General features: G+C 51.8%; 1 protein-coding gene across 1 annotated transcript in view; it reads right to left on the bottom strand.

The window, feature by feature from the left end:
- ATCAY (ATCAY kinesin light chain interacting caytaxin) overlaps positions 1 to 21,787 on the bottom strand; it is a 39,227-nt gene that overhangs the window by 10,041 nt on the left and 7,399 nt on the right. The window contains exons 2-8 of the mRNA XM_010367269.2: positions 16,306 to 16,364; positions 11,679 to 11,900; positions 10,022 to 10,207; positions 9,551 to 9,653; positions 8,077 to 8,208; positions 6,192 to 6,278; positions 758 to 856 (exon numbers count right to left, since the gene is read on the bottom strand). Of these exons, the coding sequence (XP_010365571.2) occupies positions 758 to 856; positions 6,192 to 6,278; positions 8,077 to 8,208; positions 9,551 to 9,653; positions 10,022 to 10,207; positions 11,679 to 11,900; positions 16,306 to 16,364 (888 nt within the window). The remainder of the gene's footprint in view (positions 1 to 757; positions 857 to 6,191; positions 6,279 to 8,076; positions 8,209 to 9,550; positions 9,654 to 10,021; positions 10,208 to 11,678; positions 11,901 to 16,305; positions 16,365 to 21,787) is intronic.

Below are 21,787 nucleotides of genomic sequence, written 5' to 3'. Positions count from 1 at the left end.
TGCCCGTCTCAGCCTCTCAAAGTGCTGGGATTACAGTGCTGGGATCACAGGCGTGAGCCACCTTGCCTGGTCTCTCCACCCAAATCTCATCTTCAATTGTAGCTCCCATAATTCCCTCGTGTTGTGGGAGGGACCTGGCGGGAGGTCACTGAATCACGGAGGCAGGTCTTTCCTGTGCTATTCTCGTGATAGTGAGTAAGTCTCACGAGATCTGATGGTTTTATAAAGGGGAATTTCCCTGCACAAACTGCCTTCTCTTGCCTACAGCCGTGGGAGATATGCGCCTTCCACCATGACTGGGAGCCACCCCTTCCAAGCCGTATGGAATTGTGAGTCCCTTACCTTAAACCTCTTTTTTAAATTAATTTATTTTTTTGAGACAGAGTCTCGCTCTGTCGCCCAGGCTGGAGTGCAGTGGCGCGATCTCAGCTCACTGCAAGCTCCGCCTCCCGGATTCACGCCGTTCTCCTGTCTCAGCCTCCCGGAGTAGCTGGGACTACAGGCGCCCGCCACCATGCCTGGCTAGTTTTTTGGTATTTTTAGTAGAGACGGGGTTTCACCGTGTTAGCCAGGATGGTCTCAATCTCCAGACCTCGTGATCCACCTGCCTCAGCCTCCCAAAATGCTGGGATTACCGGCGTGAGCCACTGCGCCCGGCCCCTTAAACCTCTTTTGTAAACTGCCCTGTCTCAGGTGGGTCTTTATCAGCAGCACGAAAATGGACTAATATGGTGGGGAGGACTGTGGGGCCACTCACTGCAGGACGCAGTCTGGGATCTGGACGTGTTCCATGGGGATGAGTTGCTCCAGGTCTTCCAAGCTGTGCACATACTGGATCTTGTTGATGAACTTGACGCTGGTAGGGGGAGAAGGAGGGAGAGGTCTGAAATGCAACCCATGGGGTGGGGGTTACCTAGGTCCAGACAGAGCCATGGCGACAGGGATGCCCACAGGACCCCACTCCAGGATGCCCCAGGGCAGATGACGACACCTCCCTTGCGCCCGATGACAGCCTTAATTCACCTGCACCCCATGTATGGGGTGGAGACCCCGGGTCTGCCCCGAGACCCTTGCAAGCAGGGCCATGCACTCATTGCAGGCCAGGGGTTCCTGCAATGAGGATCTTGTTGGAAGCAAGTCAGGAGGCGGGGAGATGGTCTCAGGCTCTACAGGCTGTTTTACCATCATCTAAAAAAGTTGCTTGTCTGTGTTAATTTTCCCCAAGAATGCTTTCCCTCCATGTCACTGCACAGGACGGCACAGCCAACACTCAGTTGGGCACAAGAAGGGGGCACGTGGGGCTGCCAGTTGATTCTCGTTTTTTTTTTTTTTTCTTGAGACAGAGTCTCGTTCTGTCACCCAGGCTGGAGTGCAGTGTTGCAATCTCGGCTCACTGCAACCTCCGCCTCCCAGGTTCAAGCGATTTCCCCTGCCTCAGCCTCCCGAGTAGCTGGGACTACAGGCATACATCACCACTCCCGGCTAATTTTGTATTTTTAGTGGAGATGGGGTTTCATCATGTTGGCCAGGCTGGTCTCCAACTCCTGACCTCACGTGATCTACCCGCTTCTACCTCCCAAAGTGCAGTCATGAGCCACCCCGCCTGGCCCAATTCTCTGTTCTTTAGGGCTGAATGGTTCTTTCCTGTCCAGCCCTGAACTCTGGCCATCTGGTACCACGTGGTTTCGTCACCAGCACGTCATGGTATTCTTTTTTTTTTTTTAGAGACAGAGTCTCACTCTGTCACTCAGGTTGGAGTGCAGTGGTGCAATCATGGCTTACTGCAGTCTCGGCCTCCTGGGCTCAAGTGATCCTCCTCCCTCAACCTTTGAGTAGCTGGGATCACAGGTACGTGTCACCAGGCCTGGCTAATTAAAAAAAATGTTTTTTGGCCGGGCGCGGTGGCTCAAGCCTGTAATCCCAGCACTTTGGGAGGCCGAGACGGGCAGATCACGAGGTCAGGAGATCGAGACCATCCTGGCTACCACGGTGAAACCCCATCTCTACTAAAAATACAAAAAATTAGCCGGGCGAGGTGGCCGGCGCCTGTGGTCCCAGCTACTCGGGAGGCTGAGGCAGGAGAATGGCGTGAACCCAGGAGGCGGAGGTTGCAGTGAGCTGAGATCCGGCCACTGCACTCCAGCCTGGGCGACAGAGCAAGACTCTATCTCAAAAAAAAAAAAAAAAAAAATTTTTTTTGTAGAGATGGAGGTGTCACTCTGTTGCCCAGACTCATCTTCAACTGCTGGCCTCAAGCGACCCTCCTGCCTCAGCCTCCCAAAGTGCTGGAATTAGAGGTGTGAGCCACCGTGCCCGGTGTTTTATGGATATTTTTAGAGGTTACAGATTTATTTAAATTATTTATTTATTTATTTTTGAGACAGAGTCTTATCCTGTCGCCCAGGCTGGAGTGCAGTGGTGCAATCTCAACTCACTGCAACCTCCGCCTCCAGGGTTCAAGCGATTCTTCTGCCTCAGCCTCCCGAGTAGCTGGGATTACAGGCACGCGCCACCATGCCTGGCTGATTTTTGTATTTTTAGTAGAGACGGGGTTTCACCATGTTGGCCAGGCTGGTCTCGAACTCCTGACCTCAGGTGATCCACCATCTTGGCCTCCCAAAGTGCTGGGATTACAGGCTGAGCCACCACGCCCAGCCACATGCCGAATGTTTAGATCATCGTGGCACAAATAGAAATTTCCTTTTCATTTATATAATCGTGAAACCTCAGGGTTGTAGAGGAGCCCATAATCAGCCTCCAGTCTCATTGGCTTTTATGGGGATAGCTTACAGCTCCTTCCCCCTTTGTAGAGTCAAAAATTACACCTTCAACATTCTCCACGGCCAAATAAACCAAAAGTGATAGAATTTAATTCTTTTATTATTTATTTATTTTGGAGACAGAGTCTTGCTCTGTTACCCAGACTGGAGTGCAGTGGCCCGATCTTGGCTCACTGCAACCTCTGTCTCCCAGGCTCAAGCAATTCTTGTGCCTCAGCCTCCCGAGTAGCTAGGACTACAGGCGTGAGTCACCACTAATTTTTGTCATTTTTAGTAGGGATGGGATTTCACTGTGTTGGCCAGGCTGGTCTTGAACTCCTGACCTCAAGTGATCCACCTGCCTCAGCCTCCCAAAATGCTAGGATTACAGGCCTGAGTCACCACACCCGGCCGTATTTAAAAAAAATTTTTTTCTTGTAGAGACAGGGTATTGCTATGTTGCCCGGGCTGGTCTCGAACTCCCGGGCTCAAGCGATTCTCTCATTTCGACCTTCCAAAGTGTTGGGATTACAAGCGTGAGCCATGGCGCCCGGTGAAGAATAGAATTATTGAGTTGGTGCAAGATTGATTGTAGTTTTTGTAATGAAAAGCGTGGCAAGAACTCCCATTATTTTTGCACCAACCCAATATCTATATTAAAGGTAAAGGCAGGCCGGGCGCGGTGGCTCAAGCCTGTAATCCAAGCACTTTGGGAGGCCGAGACGGGCGGATCACGAGGTCAGGAGACTGAGACCATCCTGGCTAACACGGTGAAAGCCCGTCTCTACTAAAAAAAAAAAAATACAAAAAACTAGCTGGGCGATGTGGCGGGCGCCTGTAGTCCCAGCTACTCGGGAGGCTGAGGCAGGAGAATGGCGTAAACCCGGGAGGCGGAGCTTGCAGTGAGCTGAGATCCGGCCACTGCACTCCATCCTGGGCGACAGAGCGAGACTCTGTCTCACAAAAAAAAAAAAAAAAAAAAAAGGCAAAGGCAATCTATGTTACTGAATTCTGGAATATAGAGGAGAAAGTGCAGTTCTTTTAGATGGAAATGCGTGTTTGCCATTTTGCCTGTGTGGTTCATTATTAGAGCAAATGATCCATAATTAGTGTATTCCTCATCTCATTTCGCTAATATGTAAATAAGCCCTTTCAGGGTACTTAGCAGTCCTTGAAAACAGCATGTTTAAAGAGCCTGCCTTGAAAATCGTGCCTGCTGTGAATCTGTTCTGTCGTGCAAGGCAGAGTGAAGCCCTCGTCTCTTTCACTCATCCCAGATTTGTAACTGGGAACATGAACATTAGGAATCTTTATTCAATTCAGTGTTTTGTATCAGATTAAATTAAATTTGCATGACATTTTATTGGATTGAATAAGGTATTTAACATGCCTAATTTTATTTCACTTGATCTGTTTTACTCTATGCTTAACATAGTAACTATGATATACATTATAGAATATATGTAGTTTTACATTTTAAATTGTTATTAATTAATCATATTATTTATGCATATATTTTATTTTTATTTTAATTTATTATTTATTTATTTATTTGTTTGTTTTAATTTTTTTTTTGGAGACGGAGTCTCGCTGTGTCGCCCGGGCTGGAGTGCAGTGGCCGGATCTCAGCTCATCGCAAGCTCCGCCTCCCGGGTTTATGCCAGTCTCCTGCCTCAGCCTCCCCAGTAGCTGGGACTACAGGCGCCCGCCACCTCGCCCGGCTAGTTTTTTGTATTTTTTTTTTTTAGTAGAGACGGGGTTTCACCATGTTAGCCAGGATGGTCTCGATCTCCTGACCTCATGATCCGCCCGTCTCGGCCTCCCAAAGTGCTGGGATTACAGGCTTGACCCACTGCGCCCGGCCTATTTTTTATTTTTAGAGACAGGGTTTTGCTCTGTCTCCCAGGCTGGAGTGCAGTGGAGCGATCATAGCTCACTGCAACCTCTACCTCTTAGGCTCAAGTGATCCTCCTGCCTCAGCCTCCTGAGTAGCTGGGACTACAGGCGTGTGATGCCATGCATGGCTGATTTTCTTTTGAGACAGGGTCTCACTCGGTCACCCAGGCTGCAGTACAGTGGCTTGATCACGGCTCATTGCAGCCTTGACCTCCTGGGCTCAAGCCATCCTCCCACATGAGCCTCCCAAGTAGCTGAAACTACAGGTGCACACCACCATGTCCTGCTAATTTTTGTATTTTTTGTAGAGATGGGGGTTTTGCTATGTTGCTCAGGCTGGCCTCAAACAATCCTCCCACCTCAGCCTTCTGAGTAGCTGGGATTACAGGTGTGAGCCACGGTGCCTGGCTGTGTGCAATTTAAAACTGTTTAAAGCAATAATATGTATTCATCATAGAGAAACTGGAACATGCAGATCAAACACGCACATGGATGCACACACACACAGATGCACACACACGCACACACGTGCACACACAGATGCACACACAAGTGCATGCACACACACACAGATGCACACACAAATGCATGCACACACACACACAGATGCACACACAAATGCATGCACACACACAGATGCACACACAAATGCATGCACACACACACAGATGCACACACACACACAGATGCACACACACACATACACAGATGCACACACACACAGATGCACACAGATGCACACACACACACACAGATGCACACACACACACAGATGCACACACAGATGCACACACACACAGATGCACACACAAATGCATGCACACACACACAGATGCACACACACAGATGCACACACACACAGATGCACACACAAATGCATGCACACACACACACAGATGCACACACACACAGATGCACACACACACAGATGTACACACACACAGATGCACACACACACAGATGCACACACAAATGCATGCACACACACACAGATGCACACACACACAGATGCACACACACACACAGATGCACACACACACAGATGCACACACACACAGATGCACACACAAATGCATGCACACACAAATGCATGCACACACACACAGATGCACACACACACACAGATGTACACACAGATGCACACACACACAGATGCACACACAAATGCATGCACACACACACACAGATGCACACACACACAGATGCACACACACACAGATGCACACACAAATGCATGCACACACACACAGATGCACACACACAGATGCACACACACACAGATGCACACACAAATGCATGCACACACACACACAGATGCACACACACAGATGCACACACACACACACAGATGCACACACAAATGCATGCACACACACACACAGATGCACACACACACAGATGCACACACACACACACAGATGCACACACAAATGCATGCACACACACACACAGATGCACACACACACAGATGCACACACACACACACACACAGATGCACACACACACCAGACTCGGGATGTAGCCTCCTCGTCTCACCTGATGAAAGGGCGAGAGATGGCCAGCACAGTCCGAATGAACCACGAGGGGTGGACGATGATCAAGGACTTCAGGTTTTTCCGCAATCTGTGTGGGGCCGCAAAGGAAGCAAGATGGGCTCCTGGGGCGAGCCCTGGGGAGGGGGAGTTGGGTGGGACGGGAGAGCCACAGGCAAGCATTCGTCACTTTGCTCATTCCACATGTGGTCTCCAGGTACCTGTCAAATCCCTGTCCCCATCCAAGACATGGGGGTCCCATGGTGGGATAAAGACACACCCTTTGAGTCCCTAAGACGCTAAGGTGGATGAGGTAGATAGAGACCCCATGGTGCAGAGCAGGTGAACCAGGTTGGCAGTTATTTGAGCAGCCAAGATTGTATTTTTTTTTTTTTTTTTTTTGAGTCAGAGTCTCGCTCTGTCGCCCAGGCTGGAGTGCAGTGGCGCGATCTCGGCTCACTGCAAGCTTCGCCTCCCGGGTTCACGCCATTCTCCTGCCTCAGCCTTCCGAGTAGCTGGGACTACAGGCGCCCACCACTGTGCCCGGCTAATTTTTTGTATTTTTAGTAGAGACGGGGTTTCACCGTGGTCTCGATCTCCTGACCTTGTGATCCGCCCGCCTCGGCCTCCCAAAGTGCTGGGATTACAGGTGTGAGCCACTGCGCCCGGCTCAATATTGTATTTTCACCACCTAATGCCCTAGGAGGGACCAGCCTGTCCTTGGAGCCTCCCTCCACTAACCAGGGTGCAAGGATGGATTGGCTGGCTCAATTTTAATGTCACTCTGAGGCTATTTACGATAACCCAGGGGTGAAAGCAACCCTCGTCCATCAAGATGAACGGAATGGAGGCCGGGCGCGGTGGCTCAAGCCTGTAATCCCAGCACTTTGGGAGGCCGAGACGGGCGGATCACGAGGTCCGGAGATCGAGACCATCCTGGCTAACACGGTGAAACCCCATCTCTACTAAAAAATACAAAAAACTAGCCGGGTGAGGTGGCAGGCGCCTGTAGTCCCAGCTACTCGGGAGGCTGAGGCAGGAGAATGGCGTGAACCTGGGAGGCGGAGCTTGCAGTGAGCTGAGATCCGGCCACTGCACTCCAGCCTGGGTGACAGAGCGAGACTCCGTCTCAAAAAAAAAAAAAAAAAGAAGATGAACGGAATGGATAAACCAAATGTGGTATGTCCGTGCAATGGAATATTATGCAGCCATGAAAAGGAAGGAGGCTCTGACAAAGCCTACAATGTGGATGCACCCTGAGGACGTCACACTCAGTGAGGAAAGCCAGATACAAAAGGACAAATCCTGTGTGATTCCAGTCCTAGGAGGTCCCTAGAGTCATCAGATTCACAGAGACAGAAAGTAGGATGGGGGGGTGCCAGGGCCTGGGGAGAAGGAATTGGGAGTGACTGTTCATGGGGACAGAGTCTTGCTCTGTCGCCCAGGCTGGAGTGCAGTGGCATGATCTTGGCTCACTGCAAACTCCGTCTCTTGGGTTCAAGTGATCCTCCTGCCTCAGCTTCCCAAGTAGCTGGGACTACAGGCGTTCATCACCACGCCCAGCTAATTTTTGAATTTTTTTAGTAGAGATGGGATTTCACTATATGTTGGCCAGGCTGGTCTTGAACTCCTGACCTCATGTGATCTGCCCACCTTGGCTTCCCAGAGTGCTGGGATTACAGGTGTGAGCCCCCTCGCCCAGCCTGTAAGTTTTTCTGTAGAGACAGGGTCTTGCTGTGTTGCCCAGGCTTGTCTCAAACTCCTGGGCTCAAGGGACCCTCCCACCTCGGCCTCGCGAAATGCTGGGATTCCAGGTGTGAGCCACCAAGCCCGGCCCCCTGTGTGATTTTCATGCCCCCGCTGTGCATCCTGAGGCATCCCCACCTCACCTCCGATCGATCATCTGGTAGCACTTCTTCAGCCAGCCGATTCCTGGCATCCTTCGCCGGGGCGTAGCGCCGTTCAGGTACACGATCATGTAGTCCTCAGCCACCAGGAGCTCTAAGCTGCTGATGACGTACCTGCTCACGGGGCACAGAAGGCAGGGACCCAACATGGAGGGGTCCAGCGTCAGGACACCTGCGGTGCCGACCCCGCCTGCCTCCACCCCTGCCCTGGCTGGGCAGCCGCAGCAGTCCAGGTGTTGTCTGCTGTCCTGGCGGACTGCAGGGTGGGAGCAGATGCGGATGATCCCAGCACACTCCACATGGGTGTCAGCGGGCAGCCTCCTAGGGCAGTTACCCTTTTATTGACTCTTGTTTTTTTTTTTTGAGACGGAGTTTTGTTCTTGTCGCCCAGGCTGGAGGGCAGTGGTGCGATCTCGGCTCACTGCAACCTCCGCTTCCCGGGTTCAAGCGATTCTCCTGCTGCAGCCTCCCTAGTAGCTGGGATTAAAGGCACCTGCCACCAAGCCCAGCTAAGTTGTTGTATTTTTAGTAGAGACGGTTTCACTATGTTGGCCAGGCTGGTCTCTAGACCTTGCTTTTTTTTTTTTTTGAGACGGAGTCTCGTACTGTCACCCAGGCTGGAGTGCGGTGGTGCCATCTTGGCTCACTGCAACCTCCGCCTCCCGGGTTCAAGCGATTCTCCTGCCTCAGCCTCCCGAGTAGCTGGGACCACAGGTGCCCACTAATATGCCCGGCTAATTTTTGTATTTTTAGTAGAGACGGGGTTTCACCATGTTGGCCAAGTTGGTCTCAAATTCCTGGACTCAAGCGATCCTCCCACCTCAGCTTCCCAAACTGTTGGGATTACAGACGTGAGGCCTTGTCCCCGGCTTGAAGATGGAAATCTTATTAGTAACAATGATAAGAGTTGTCATGATTGATGAGCTCTTCATATCAGCTATCAGGTGCTGTGTGTGTATTGCCTGTATCTGTCATAATAAAATGACACCTGTGTGTCTTTGGGCAAGTGACTCAACCTCTCTGTGCTCAGGGTGCTCACCTGTAGAATGGGAGGCAATGGTGTCTACCTTACAGGGCTATGGTCAGGGTGGGATGTGTTAGCAGATGGGAAGCACTTAGCCCACAGCTGCCACAGAGTAACTGCTCAGTAAATGATAGACAAGAGGACGAAAAGGAGGAAGAGGAGAAAAGAAGGGAGAGGAAGGGGAGGAGGAAAAGGAAGGGGAGGAGGAGGAAGAGGAGGAGGACGGTGAGGAGAACAGGGTGGCCCAGAAGGAAAGCCACTGTGAGCCTCAGGGCCAGCAGGGACTCAGATCAAGGTCCTATGGCCGCCACGCCCTTCCTTGGTGCCAGGCAGGCTTCCTAGGCCCACAATGCAATCCTTGCAGCCTGGTGCCCCTGTGTCCAGGGAGGCGTCAGACCTGGCCCGAGGCTGCCCATGCAGGCAGGGACTCACAGGAAGAGGTTCTCCATGATGTAGTGGTAGTCAGGGAGGCTGCTGTCTGGAAGGAAGCAGGCTGCAAAGACGATGATGGCGTTGAGGCCTTCGCCATAGTACCCTGCGGAGAGGCAGCCGGTCGGCAATGTCAGACTCCTCTCCCAGCCCTGAGCTGCCTCCTGTGCACCACCCACCACGTCCTGGTGCCCACACGCTCGGGAGGGCAAGGCTCTGAGCCACAGCAGCCAGCGACCCCTCAGCCAGTCTCTGCCTTCGGTGGGGAGTGACGGCGACCATCAGGAGCCCCCACTGTGCCTGCCTGGCCATGCACACCTGGCCCACAGTCCGTCCACCCCAAGCGAGTTGACGGCTTAACATCCCAGTGCATCAGACAAAGAGACTGAGGTTCAGAGAGGGGCACTGACGAGCCTCCTGTTGCCCCGCGGGCCGGGCTGGAGCCCCAAGGGGGTGCTAAGGGGCGGGTCTCACCTCCGTGGGTGACTACTTTCATGTAAGGCCGGATCATGTGCAGGTCTATACGGTGTTCTTGCTCCCCAATGATCACTGTCCGCCACAGGCGCCCGTTGGCGGCACTGCCGTCCTCTGTCGTGCCGTCCCCAAATAGATCCGCGCTGTCCCCGGGCATGTTCTTGGCGGTGGCCACAGGGGTGTCATCTAGAAGCAGGAGGGGAAGAGTCACATGGACGTGAGTCCAGATACCTCCCGCCCTCCCGCTCGGCCTTCCTTCCCCTCTCCCGTGTCCCTTGCTTCCGGGACCCACACGTCCTTCGCTTCTCCCCGCCTGGCTGCCCTGCTGACCCATTTCCCTCTCCCAATCCCCCTTCAAGGCGTGGCTCAAATGCTGCCTCCTCCAGGAAGCCTTTCTGGACATTCCCTTTGCTGGCCTCCCAGGGTGCTCTGTTGGTTAAGGACCTGTGTCCTGGAGCTTCTCAGAGCTGGTGAACGCATCTGCTTCATCAAACCGCGAAGGCACTCGGGACATGCGTGCCTGGGTTTTACTCTCCCAGGAGCCTGGCACACAGAGAGCAGTCCTCATGCCTCAGCCTCCCACATACCTGGGACTACAGTTGGGCACCACCACACCCAGCTAATTTTTGTATTTTTGTAGAGATAGGGATTCGATATGTTGCCAAGGCCAGTCTCAAGCTCCTGGCCTTGAGCGATCCTCCTACCCTGGCCTCCCGAAGCTCTGGGATTACAGGCATGAGACACTGCATTGTGCTGAATTATTTTCTTTTTTGTTTGTTTGTTTGTTTTTTGAGACGGAGTCTCGCTCTGTCACCCAGTCTGGAGTGCAGTGGCCGGGTCTCAGCTCACTGCAAGCTCCGCCTCCCAGGTTCACGCCATTCTCCTGGCTCAGCCTCCCGGGTAGCTGGGACTACAGGCGCCGCCACCTCGCCCGGCTAGTTTTTTGTATTTTTTAGTAGAGACGGGGTTTCACCGTGTTAGCCAGGATGGTCTCGATCTCCTGACCTCGTGATCCCCCCGTCTTGGCCTCCCAAAGTGCTGGGATTACAAGCATGAACCATGGCGCCCAGCCCCACCTCGCTCTCTTTTTTAAAAATTTTATTTTTGAGACAGGGTCTCACTTTTTAAAAAAATTTTTATTTTTATTTTATTTTATTTTTTTGAGACGGAGTCTCGCTCTGTCGCCCAGGCTGGACTGCAGTGGTGCGATCTCAGCTAACTGCAAGCTCCACCTCCCGTGTTCATGCCATTCTCCTGCCTCAGCCTCCCTGAGTAGCTGGGACTACAGGCGCCTACCACCACACCCAGCTAACTTTTGTATTTTTAGTAGAGACAGGGTTTCACTGTGTTAGCCACGGTGATCACGAGGTCGATCTCCTGACCTCGTGATCTGCCTGCTTTGGCCTCCCAAAGTGCTGGGATTACAGGCGTGAGCCACTGCGCCTGGCAAAAATTTTATGTTTAAGACAGGGTCCCATTCTGTTGTCCAGGCTGGAGTGCAGTGGCACGATCATGTCTCACTGCAGCCTTGATCTCCTGGGTTTAAGGCTAGACAGCTTAGAGCCCCTGCCCCACTTGTAACTCTCTCAGCCTATGGGAATCCAGAGACAGAAAGGTGGGGGCCCTCCAGCAGGCCCCAGAGAGACCCGATCTTTACCTTCCCACTCCAGTTCGTTGCCATTCCCCAGGAACTCCAGCGAGTCAGTCTCATCGGGGGTCTCAATGTCATCCACGTTAATATCCAGGTCATCGGGGGTATCCAAGAAGTCGTCGGACAGCAGGGATCCCTCACTCTGATCCAGAGAAATGTTGATATCTGGGGCCACCAGCGTCTTCCTCTTACGATGTGCTCCGTTGAAGTTTAGCGTGTTGGGAGGAGCTGCAGGGAAATGAGAAACACGGAAAAAATCTTTGCTTTCTCTCTTTTACCTCCTCCCCATTTTCCTACCTGGTGGAAGCTGTTTTATCATACAGGAATGGGGGAGAGAGGGTAGGCTCCCTTCTGTATCCATGCCATTGTTGGGGGTGGGCAGAATGAAGCAGGCATCATCCTGACAGGGTGAATGTTATAACCACTGTCCTGTGGGCAGGGGCAGGGCACTTGCCTCAGAGATTAAAGATGGATGCTTGGACATTGGGTAGACATGAGTTCAAAGCCTGACTTTGGCCCAGGGTGCTGTGGCTCACGCCTGTAATCCCAGCACTTTGGGAGGCCAAGGCGGGCAGATCACCTGAGGTCAGGAGTTCGAGACCAGCCTGGCCAACATGACGAAACCCCGTCTCTACTAAAAATACAAAAATTAGCCAGTCGTGGTGGTGGGCGCCTGTAATCCCAGCTACTTAGGAGGCTGAGGCAGGAGAATCACTTGAGCCCAGGAGGCGGAGGTTACAGTGAGCCGAGATCATACCATTGCACTCCAGCCTGGGTGACAGAGTGAAACTCTATCTCAAAAATAAATAAATAAATAAATAAATAAATAAATAAATAAATAAATAAAGGAGAAGAGACACATCTCTTCTGCAGACAAATCGTGAAAGCAGCGCATCCTCTTCCAGGCTTTCTCTGACTCTCACCCTCCTGTCTCCACTCATGAGGACCCTGTAGGGATATCAGGCCACCTGGATAATGTAGGATCCGGGATAGTCTCCTATTTTAATCAGAGTGCTCCAGGGAAACATCCAATAGGGTGTGTGTGTGTGTGTGTGTGTGTGTATATATATATATATATGTGTGTATATATATATATATATATATTTTTTTTTTTTTTTTTTTTTTTTTGAGACGGAGTCTTGCTCTGTCGCCCGGGCTGGAGTGCAGTGGCCGGTTCTCAGCTCACTGCAAGCTCCGCCTCCTGGGTTTATGCCATTCTCCTGCCTCAGCCTCCGAGTAGCTGGGACTACAGGCGCCCGCCACCTCGCCCGGCTAGTTTTTTGTATTTTTTAGTAGAGACGGGGTTTCACCGTGTTAGCCAGGATGGTCTCGATCTCCTGACCTCGTGATCCGCCCGTCTCGGCCTCCCAAAGTGCTGGGATTACAGGCTTGAGCCACCGCGCCCGGCCCTTTTTTTTTTTTTTTTAGACGGAGTCTCTCTCTGTTGCCGGGGCTGGAGTGCAGTGGCCAGATCTCAGCTCACTGCAAGCTCCGCCTCCCAGGTTTACGCCATTCTCCTGCCTCAGCCTCCTGAGTAGCTGGGACTACAGGCGCCCGCCACCTCGCCCGGCTAGTTTTTTGTATTTTTTAGTAGAGACGGGGTTTCACCGTGTTAGCCAGGATGGTCTCGATCTCCTGACCTTGTGATCCGCCTGTCTCGGCCTCCCAAAGTGCTTGGATTACAGGCTTGCGCCACCGCGCCTGGCCATGTGTAGATATTTTTTTCTCCCATGTATATGGAAAGACAGAGAGAGGGAGAAATTAATTAATTAATTAATTTATTTATTTATTTTGAGACGGAGTCTCGCTCTGTCGCCCAGGCTGGAGTGCAGTGGCGTGATCTCGGCTCACTGCAAGCGCCGCCTCCCGGGTTCACACCATTCTCCTGTCTCAGCCTCCCGAGTAGCTGGGACTACAGGTGCCCACCACCACGCCTGGCTAATTTTTTGTATTTTCAGTAGAGACGGGGTTTCACCGGGTTAGCCAGGATGGTCTTGGTCTCCTGACCTCGTGATCCACCCGCCTCGGCCTCCCAAAGTGCTGAGATTACAGGCTTGAGCCACCGCGCCCGGCCGAGAAATTTATTTTAAGGAATTAGCTCATGTGATCACAGTGACTGACAAGTTCTCAATTGGCAGGGCGGGCCAGCAGGTGAGATGCCTAAGGAAGGGTTGATGTTGCAAAGGCATCCGCAGGCAGAATTGTCCCTGCCTGGGGGAACCTCAGTCTTTGTCTCTTAAAACCTTCAACTGATTAGATGAGGCCCACCCTCATCACAGACAGCTGCCTGCCTTAATCTAAAGTCCACTAATTTATTTTGTTTTATTTATTTATTTGTTTTTTGAGATGGAGTCTCACTTTGTCACCCAGGCTGGAGTACAGTGGTATGATCTCGGCTCACTGCAACCTCCGCCTCTCAGGTTCAAGTGATTCTCCTGCCTGAGCCTCCCCAGTAGCTGGGATCATAGGCATGCGCCACCACGCCCGGCTAATTTTTTTTTTTTTTTTTGAGACAGAGTCTCACCTTGTCACCCAGGCTGGAGTGCAATGGCACGATCTCAGCTCACTGCAACCTCTGTCTCCTGGGTTCAAGTGATCCTCATGCCTCAGCCTCCAGAATGACTGGGATTACAGGCACATGCCACCATGTCAGCTAATTGTTTTTTTTTTTTATCTTTAGTAGAGACGGGGCTTCACGATGTTGGCCAGGTTCGTCTTGAACTCCTGACCTCGTGACCCGCTCGCCTCGGCCTCCCAAAGTGCTGGGATTATAGGCGTGAGCAACTGCGCCCTATTTTTATTTTTATTTTTGAGACGGAGTCTCGCTCCATTGCCCAGGCTGGAGTGCAGTGGTGCTATCTTGACTCACTGCAACCTCTGCCTCCTGGGTTCAAGCAATTCTCTTGCCTCAGCCTCCTGAGTAGCTGGGACTACAGGCACCTGTCACCATGCCCAGCTAAGTTTTGTAGTTTTTTTTTTTTAGTAGAGACGGGGTTTCACCATGTTGCCCAGGCTGGTCTCGAGCTTCTGACCTCAGGTGATCCACCCGCCTCGGCCTCCCACAGTGCTGGGATTACAGGCATGAGCCACTACGTCCAGCCCAAAGTCCACTCATTTAAATCTTAAGCTCATCTCAAAAAATACCTTCACAGCTACATTCTAGAGTAGCATTTGACCAAATACTCAGGTAACCACGGCCTGGCCACGTGGACACATACAATTAACCATGACATTGACCTATTTTGAGGTCCTTAATTTAATCCTGTCTGCAAAATCCCTTCTGCAGGAAAGGGAACATTGTCAGGTTCCAGGGATTCAGATCTGGATGGGTTGGGGGCTGATATCTAGCCGGCCACACCTAGGAAGTGGGGTGCTGTTGTTAACACCTCCCTTCCTTGGAAGCGGGACCCAGATGGGTGCAGAGACTTGCCTTAGGTTACCCTTTGGGGCTTGACAGCACCAAGCAAGCCCCACATGCAAAGGGCCCCAGATGGCCTTGCCTTCTCTGTGGGCCTCTGCACTCTGTGGTCTGCCTCTGGGGTGACCCACCACCCTGAATGTTCCTGGAAAAGGGAGAGGAGCTGGTCCCTCTAACCTGGCTCTATGGCACAGTGTGGGGCAGCAGGGAGGTGCTGGGTTGGGCAGGGCTTTCATTGCTGTGTGACCTCAGAGATGTGGACGTCCCTCTCTGGTCAGTGTCTCTCCCCTGGAGGAAGGGCATTATGGTGAGTTGCATGGCAGAGATGCGGGCATAGCAAGGGTCCCAGGAGGGCTCAGCGAGGAGATGCCAGTGAGAGCACAAGGTTCAGGGCGGCTCCTCTGGCCGCCCAGGACTCCCGTCCCCGGGATCTGGGGCTTTAGAGCCTGCTACGTTATGATTTTTTTTCCTCTGCTAAAGGAAAAACATGCCAGGAGTGGTGGCTCACGCCCGTAATCCCAGCACTTTGGGAGGCCGAGGCGGGAAGATGGCTTGAGCCCAGGAGTTCAAGGGAAGCCTGGGCAACATAGCTAGATCCCATCTCTACAAAAACTACCAAAAGTAGCCAGCCATGGTGGTGTGCACCAGTAGTCGCAGCTACTCAGGAGGCTGAGGCAGGAGGATCTCTTGAGCCCAGGAGGCTGAGGCTGCAGTGAGCCATGATCACGCCACTGCACTCCAGCCTGGATGACAGAGTATGACCCGGTCTCCTAAAAAATGTATATATTTGGGTCCAATATAATGTATTATACATTAAAATGTATATGTTTAGAGCTCTGGATAGCAGAGCCTCCCAGGGTACCCTTGGCTGTGCTGACTTTGTGCCTCCAGGGCACTTGGCATCACCTCATTTAATCCTTACATGCCCCCTCTGTGAGAAGCTCACTACCTACATTTAGTAGATGAGGCATTGGAGGCACAGAGAGGCTGAGTGACTAGCACAGGGACACACAGCAACACAGCGTGCTGGCTTCATGACAGCACCATCATCCACTGTGTCTCTCACCCACCACGGCCACTTCCACCGTAGACCCCAGGACGGAACATTGTGCCCACGGTGTGGCCTCTGACATTTCTACAGTTACAGCCCTAGGCAGGGCTGAAACCCGGAAGCACTGAGCCCGTTTCCGCCCTTCTGCGGACGTGGAAACTTACAGGATGTGTCTTCCATGGGGCTGCCAAGCAATTCCACCCCCGTCTCTTCTGGGAGTGGTCTACGGACCCATCCAGGAATGGGCATCAGTCGCCGGGCACCAGAGATTCAGGCAGAGGACAATGGAGTAGCCCAGACAGGTCCAGCCAAGCAAGTCAGACAAGAACAAAAGAAAAACGCAGTTAGTTCTGGAGAATCACTGGACTTAAATATATACATTTTTTTTTGGAGACAGAGCCTCACTCTATCGCCCAGGCTGGAGTGCAGTAGCGTGATCATGGCTCACTGCAGCCTCAACCTCCTATGCTCAAGAGATCCTCCTGCCTCAGCCTCCTGAGTAGCTGGGACTGCAGGCACACACCACCATGGCTAGCTAATTTTGTAGTTTTTTGCAGAGATGGGATCTCGCTATGTTTCCCACGCTGCTCTTGAACTCCTGGGCTCAAACCATCTTCCCACCTTGGCCTCCCAAAGTGCTGGGATTATGGGCGTGAGCCACCACAAGCAGCACGTTTTTTCTTTTCATTCATTCATTCTTTTTTTTTTTTTGAGACAGAGTCTCGCTCTGTCATCCAGGCTGGATGGAGTATGGTGGCGCAATCTCGGCTCACTGCAACCTCCGTCTCCCAGGTTCAAGCAATTCTTTTGCCTCAGCCTCCCAAGTAGCTGGAACTATAGGTGCCTGCCACCATGCCCGGCTAATTTTTGTATTTTTAGTAGGGATGGAGTTTCACCATATTGGCCAGGCTGGTCTCGAACTCCTGACCTTGTGATCCGCCCACCTTGGCCTCTCAAAGTGCTGGGATTACAGGCGTCAAGCACCGCGCCCGGCGGGCATGTTTTTTCTTTAGCAGAGGAAGAAAATTATAACGCATCAGGGCTGAAGGGCTCCTTTTAATCATCAAATTAATATTAAGATTTTTGGAGATTTTTAGATGGCTGGAGGAGAATGAAGGTTTTCCCCAGCAGCACATGACTTTAAAAACTTTGAAATATGTTAATAAGTTGAATTCTCTCTAGGGGCAACCCTGCGGAATTTGGTCTCTGATGAGTTGTTAACTCTCAAATGCAGCAAAAAGTATTAAAAATAAATAAAAACCAGCACTTTGGGAGGCCAAGACGGGCGGATCACGAGGTCAGGAGATCGAGACCATCCTGGCTAACCCGGTGAAACCCCGTCTCTGCTACAAATACAAAAAACTAGCCGGGCGAGGTGGCGGGCGCCTATAGTCCCAGCTGCTCTGGAGGCTGAGGCAGAAGAATGGCGTGAACCTGGGAGGCGGAGCTTGCAGTGAGCTGAGATCCGGCCACTGCACTCCAGCCTGGGTGACAGAGCAAGACTCTGTCTCAAAAAAAAATAAAAATAAAAAATAAATAAAATAAATAAAAAACCCCACAAAAACCTGAGTCAACCAGAAGAGATCTCTATGTCAATGCTGAAACAGTTTGTGCAACCAAATAAATAATGCAATATTGAATTATAACCCAAGATATGAAATAAATGTCTACGAGTCCATACGGATATAAATAAGTCACTGAACAAATAGCAGAGAAGAGATACATTTCTTGTGCAGAAAAATTGAAAATAGTTTATGTACAGATCTGCCCTCAAGAAAGTGAAGGATAGGCTGGGCATGGTGGGTGGCTGACGCCTGTAATCCCAGCACTTTGGGAGGCCGAGGTGGGCAGATCACGAGGTCAGGAGATTGAGACCATCCTGGCTAACACGGTGAAACCCCGTCTCTACTAAAAAATACAAAAAAGTAGCCAGGGCTGGTGGTGGCGCCTGTAGTCCCAGCTACTTGGGAGGCTGAGGCAGGAGAATGGCATGAACCCAGCAGGCGGAGCTTGCAGTGAGCCGAGATTGTGCCACTGTACTCCAGCCTGGGCGACAGAGCAAGATCCCATCTCAAAAAAAAAAAAAAAAAAAAAAAAAAAAGAAGATGAAGGATAACTCTCTGTAGGCTGTGTGTAGTGATGTCATTCCAAAAAATACAGGATGGGCCGGGCACAGTGACTCATTCCTGTCACCCCAGCACTTTGGGAGGCTGAGGTGGGAGGATTACTCGAGCTCAGGAGTTCAAGACCATCCTGGACAACATGGTGAAACCCCGTCTCCACTAAAAATACAGAAATTAGCCAGGCATGGTGGAGGACACCTGTAATCCCAGCTACTCAGGAGGCTGAGGCAGGAGAATTGCTTGAACCCGGGAGGCGGAGGTTGCAGTGAGCCGAGATCGTGCCACTGCACTCCAGGCTGGGTGACAGAGCGAGATTACATCTATAAAACTATCAAGGGCATGAAAACAAGCAAGCCCGGGAGACCGCCACCATCCAGAGGAGTGTCAGGAGATGTGATAACTAAATGTCATCTGGGATCCTGGATGGGGTTGTGGGGCAGAAGGAAAAGGACAGTAGGCCAGCCTGGGCAACATGGCAGAACTCCGTCTCTACCAAAAATACAAAGATTAGCTGGACATGGTGGTGCCTGTAGTCCCAGCTATGCTGGAGGCTGAGGTGGGAGGACTGCTTTAGCCCGGGAGGCGGAGGCTGCAGTGAGGTATGATCGCACCACTGCACTCCAGCCTGGACGACAGAGTGAGACCCTGTCTCTTAAAAAAAAAAAAAAATGGCCGGGCGCGGTGTCTCAAGCCTGTAATCCCAGCACTTTGGGAGGGCAAGACGGGCGGATCATGAGGTCAGGAGATCAAGACCATCCTGGCTAACCCGGTGAAACCCCGTCTCTACTAAAAAATACAAAAAACTAGCCGGGCGAGGTGGCGGGCGCCTGTAGTCCCAGCTATTTGGGAGGCTGAGGCAGGAGAATGGCGTGAACCCGGGAGGCGGAGCTTGCAGTGAGCTGAGATCCGGCCACTGCACTCCAGCCTGGGCGACAGAGCGAGGCTCCCTCTCAAAAAAAAAAAAAAAAAAAAAAGTTAATTATGGGAGAAACCAGGTGCCCAGTCTGCACAGTCTGCAGGAATTCTCTGTACTAACTTTGCAACTTTTTCTTTTCTTTTTTCTTTTCTTATTTTGAGCCACCGTGCCTGGCCTAATTTTTAATTTTTTAAAATTTTATTTTAGGCCGGGTGCGGTGGCTCAAGCCTGTAATCCCAGCACTTTGGGAGGCCGAGGTGGGTGGATCACAAGGTCAGGAGATCGAGACCCTCCTGGCTAACACGGTGAAACCCCGTCTCTACTAAAAATACAAAAAAAAAAAAACTAGCCGGGCGCGGTGGCAGACGCCTGTAGTGCCAGCTACTCGGAGGCTGAGGCGGGAGAATGGCGGGAACCCGGGAGGCGGAGCTTGCAGTGAGCCGAGATCGCGCCACTGCACTCCAGCCTGGGCAACACAGCGAGACTCCGTCTCAAAAAAAAAAAAAATTATTTTAGTTATTTATTTTTTGAGACGGAGTCTCGCTCTGTTGCCCAGGCTGGAGTGCAGTGGCATGATCTCGGCTCACTGCAAGCTCCGCCTCCTGGGTTCACGCCATTCTCCTGCCTCAGCCTCCCGAGTAGCTGGGACTACAGGCGCACACTGCCACACGCAGCAGATTTTTTGTATTTTTAGTAGAGACGAGGTTTTGCCGTGTTAGCCAGGATGGTCTCGATCTCCTGACTTTGTGATCCGCCCACCTCGGCCTCACAAAGTGCTGGGATTACAGGTGTGAGCCACCGCGCCCAGCCACCCAGCTAATTTCTATATTTTTCCACAGATGGGGTCTTGCAGGCTGGTCTTGAACTCCCGGGCTCAAGTGATCCTCCTGCCTCGGCCTCCCAAAGCGCTGGGATTACAGGAGTGAGCCACTGTGCCTGTCTGGAAGTGACTTTTAAGTGTAGACTTTTAAGCATGACTTTGGCATCCTGCAGAGACCAGGCAAGAGCACTCCAGATGGAAGGCACTGCAGAGCTCCAGGCTCTGGGACTGGAATAAGCTTGCCAAGTTCAAGGGCAGATCAGAAAGCAGACCCAGGATGCCTGGTGCAGAGAGAGCAGTGGGGGAGGAGGGAGTGGTTGGAGGATGGAGGGTAAGGAGGGAGGGAGGGAGGGCCAGGGGGAGGCAGTGTGGCAGGGATGGGATGAGGTCCTGAGGCTGAGCCGCCCATTGCAGTGGATGTTCAGGAAAGGTTTAAGATCACGCGGAACTGGAGAAGCCGACCTGGCAGGGCTCCAGGCTCCCTGAAGGAGGACCCACTGTTCCCAAACATGGGTGGAGCAACCTCTCCCCGCTTGTTCATGAAGCTGCAGTTTCCAAGATCAGGTGAGATCCTGTTACTTCCGCAAGCTCCAAGAAAACCTCAGACTCTCCAGACCTGGAGATCCCCTCCATGGCCCATGGGTATAATACATCCACTTAGTCCTCTGCAGAGTCGGCTCTCAAAGTCTGTGATGGGCAACCCAGGTAAAAAGTGGAGGTCCCAGGCGGGCATGGTGGCTCACAGCTGTAATCCCTGCACTTTGGGAGGCCGAGGCAGGCGGATCACCAGGTAAAGAGATCGAGACCAGCCTGGCCAACATGGCGAAACCCCGTCTCTACTAAAAATACTAAAATGAGCCTGGCGTGGTGGCGCATGCCTGTAATCCCAGCTACTCAGGAGGCTGAGGCAGGAGAATTGCTTGAACCCGGGAGGCGGAGGTTGCAGTGAGCTGAGATCGTGCCACTGCACTCCAGCCTGGGTGACAGAGCAAGACTCCGTCTCAAAAAAAAAGAAGAATGTGGGGGTCCCCCCATATGCAAGATGCACAGTGTGGCTTCGTCCTGCTGAGGTGGGTTGGATCGTGTTCCCCCAGAAGAGACAAGTTTAAGTCCCAGTGCCTGGTGAGACGCACGCCCCAGTAGACACACAACCCAGTATACTCAATCTGATGCAATGAGTTGTTCCAGACTGGGTCTTGGATCTGGGGTTTGGAGTGGGGCATTAGCTAAACAGGGACATGGGACATTATTGGGACAATTGAGGATACAATTTTTTTTTTTTTTGAGATAGAGTCTTGCTCTGTCACCCAGGCTGGAGTGCAGTGGCACAATCTCGGCTCACTGCAACCTCCACCTCCCAAGTTCAAGCGATTCTCCTGCCTCAGCCTCCCCAGTAGCTGGGATTACAGGTTCCCGCCACCACACCCAGCTGATTTTTGTATTTTTAGTAGAGACAGGGTTTCACCATGTTGGCCAGGCTGGTCTCGAACTCCCGACCTCAGGTAATCCGCCTGCCTTGGCCTCCCAAAGTGCTGGGATTACAGATATGAGTCACTGTGCCCAGCCCCAAGGGCTGACTTTGATACAAAAGGAGCAAAATGTTAACAATTATATAATCCTTCTAAAGGTGTGCAGATATTCTTTATATCATTGTTGTAATTTTTTTCCAAGTCTGGAAGTATTTCAAAACAGGCCAGGCGCAGGGGCTCATGCCTGTAATCCCAGCATTTTGGGAGGCCGAGGTGGGAGGATCATTTGAACCCAGGAGTTTGAGACCAGCCTGGGCA

The sequence above is a fragment of the Rhinopithecus roxellana genome, chromosome 8 (genome assembly GCF_007565055.1).
Source record: "Rhinopithecus roxellana isolate Shanxi Qingling chromosome 8, ASM756505v1, whole genome shotgun sequence".
In the NCBI taxonomy this organism is placed as follows: Eukaryota; Metazoa; Chordata; class Mammalia; order Primates; family Cercopithecidae; genus Rhinopithecus; species Rhinopithecus roxellana.
The sequence above is the reverse complement of the archived record's forward strand: the minus strand, read 5'-3'. Positions and strand labels throughout refer to the sequence as shown.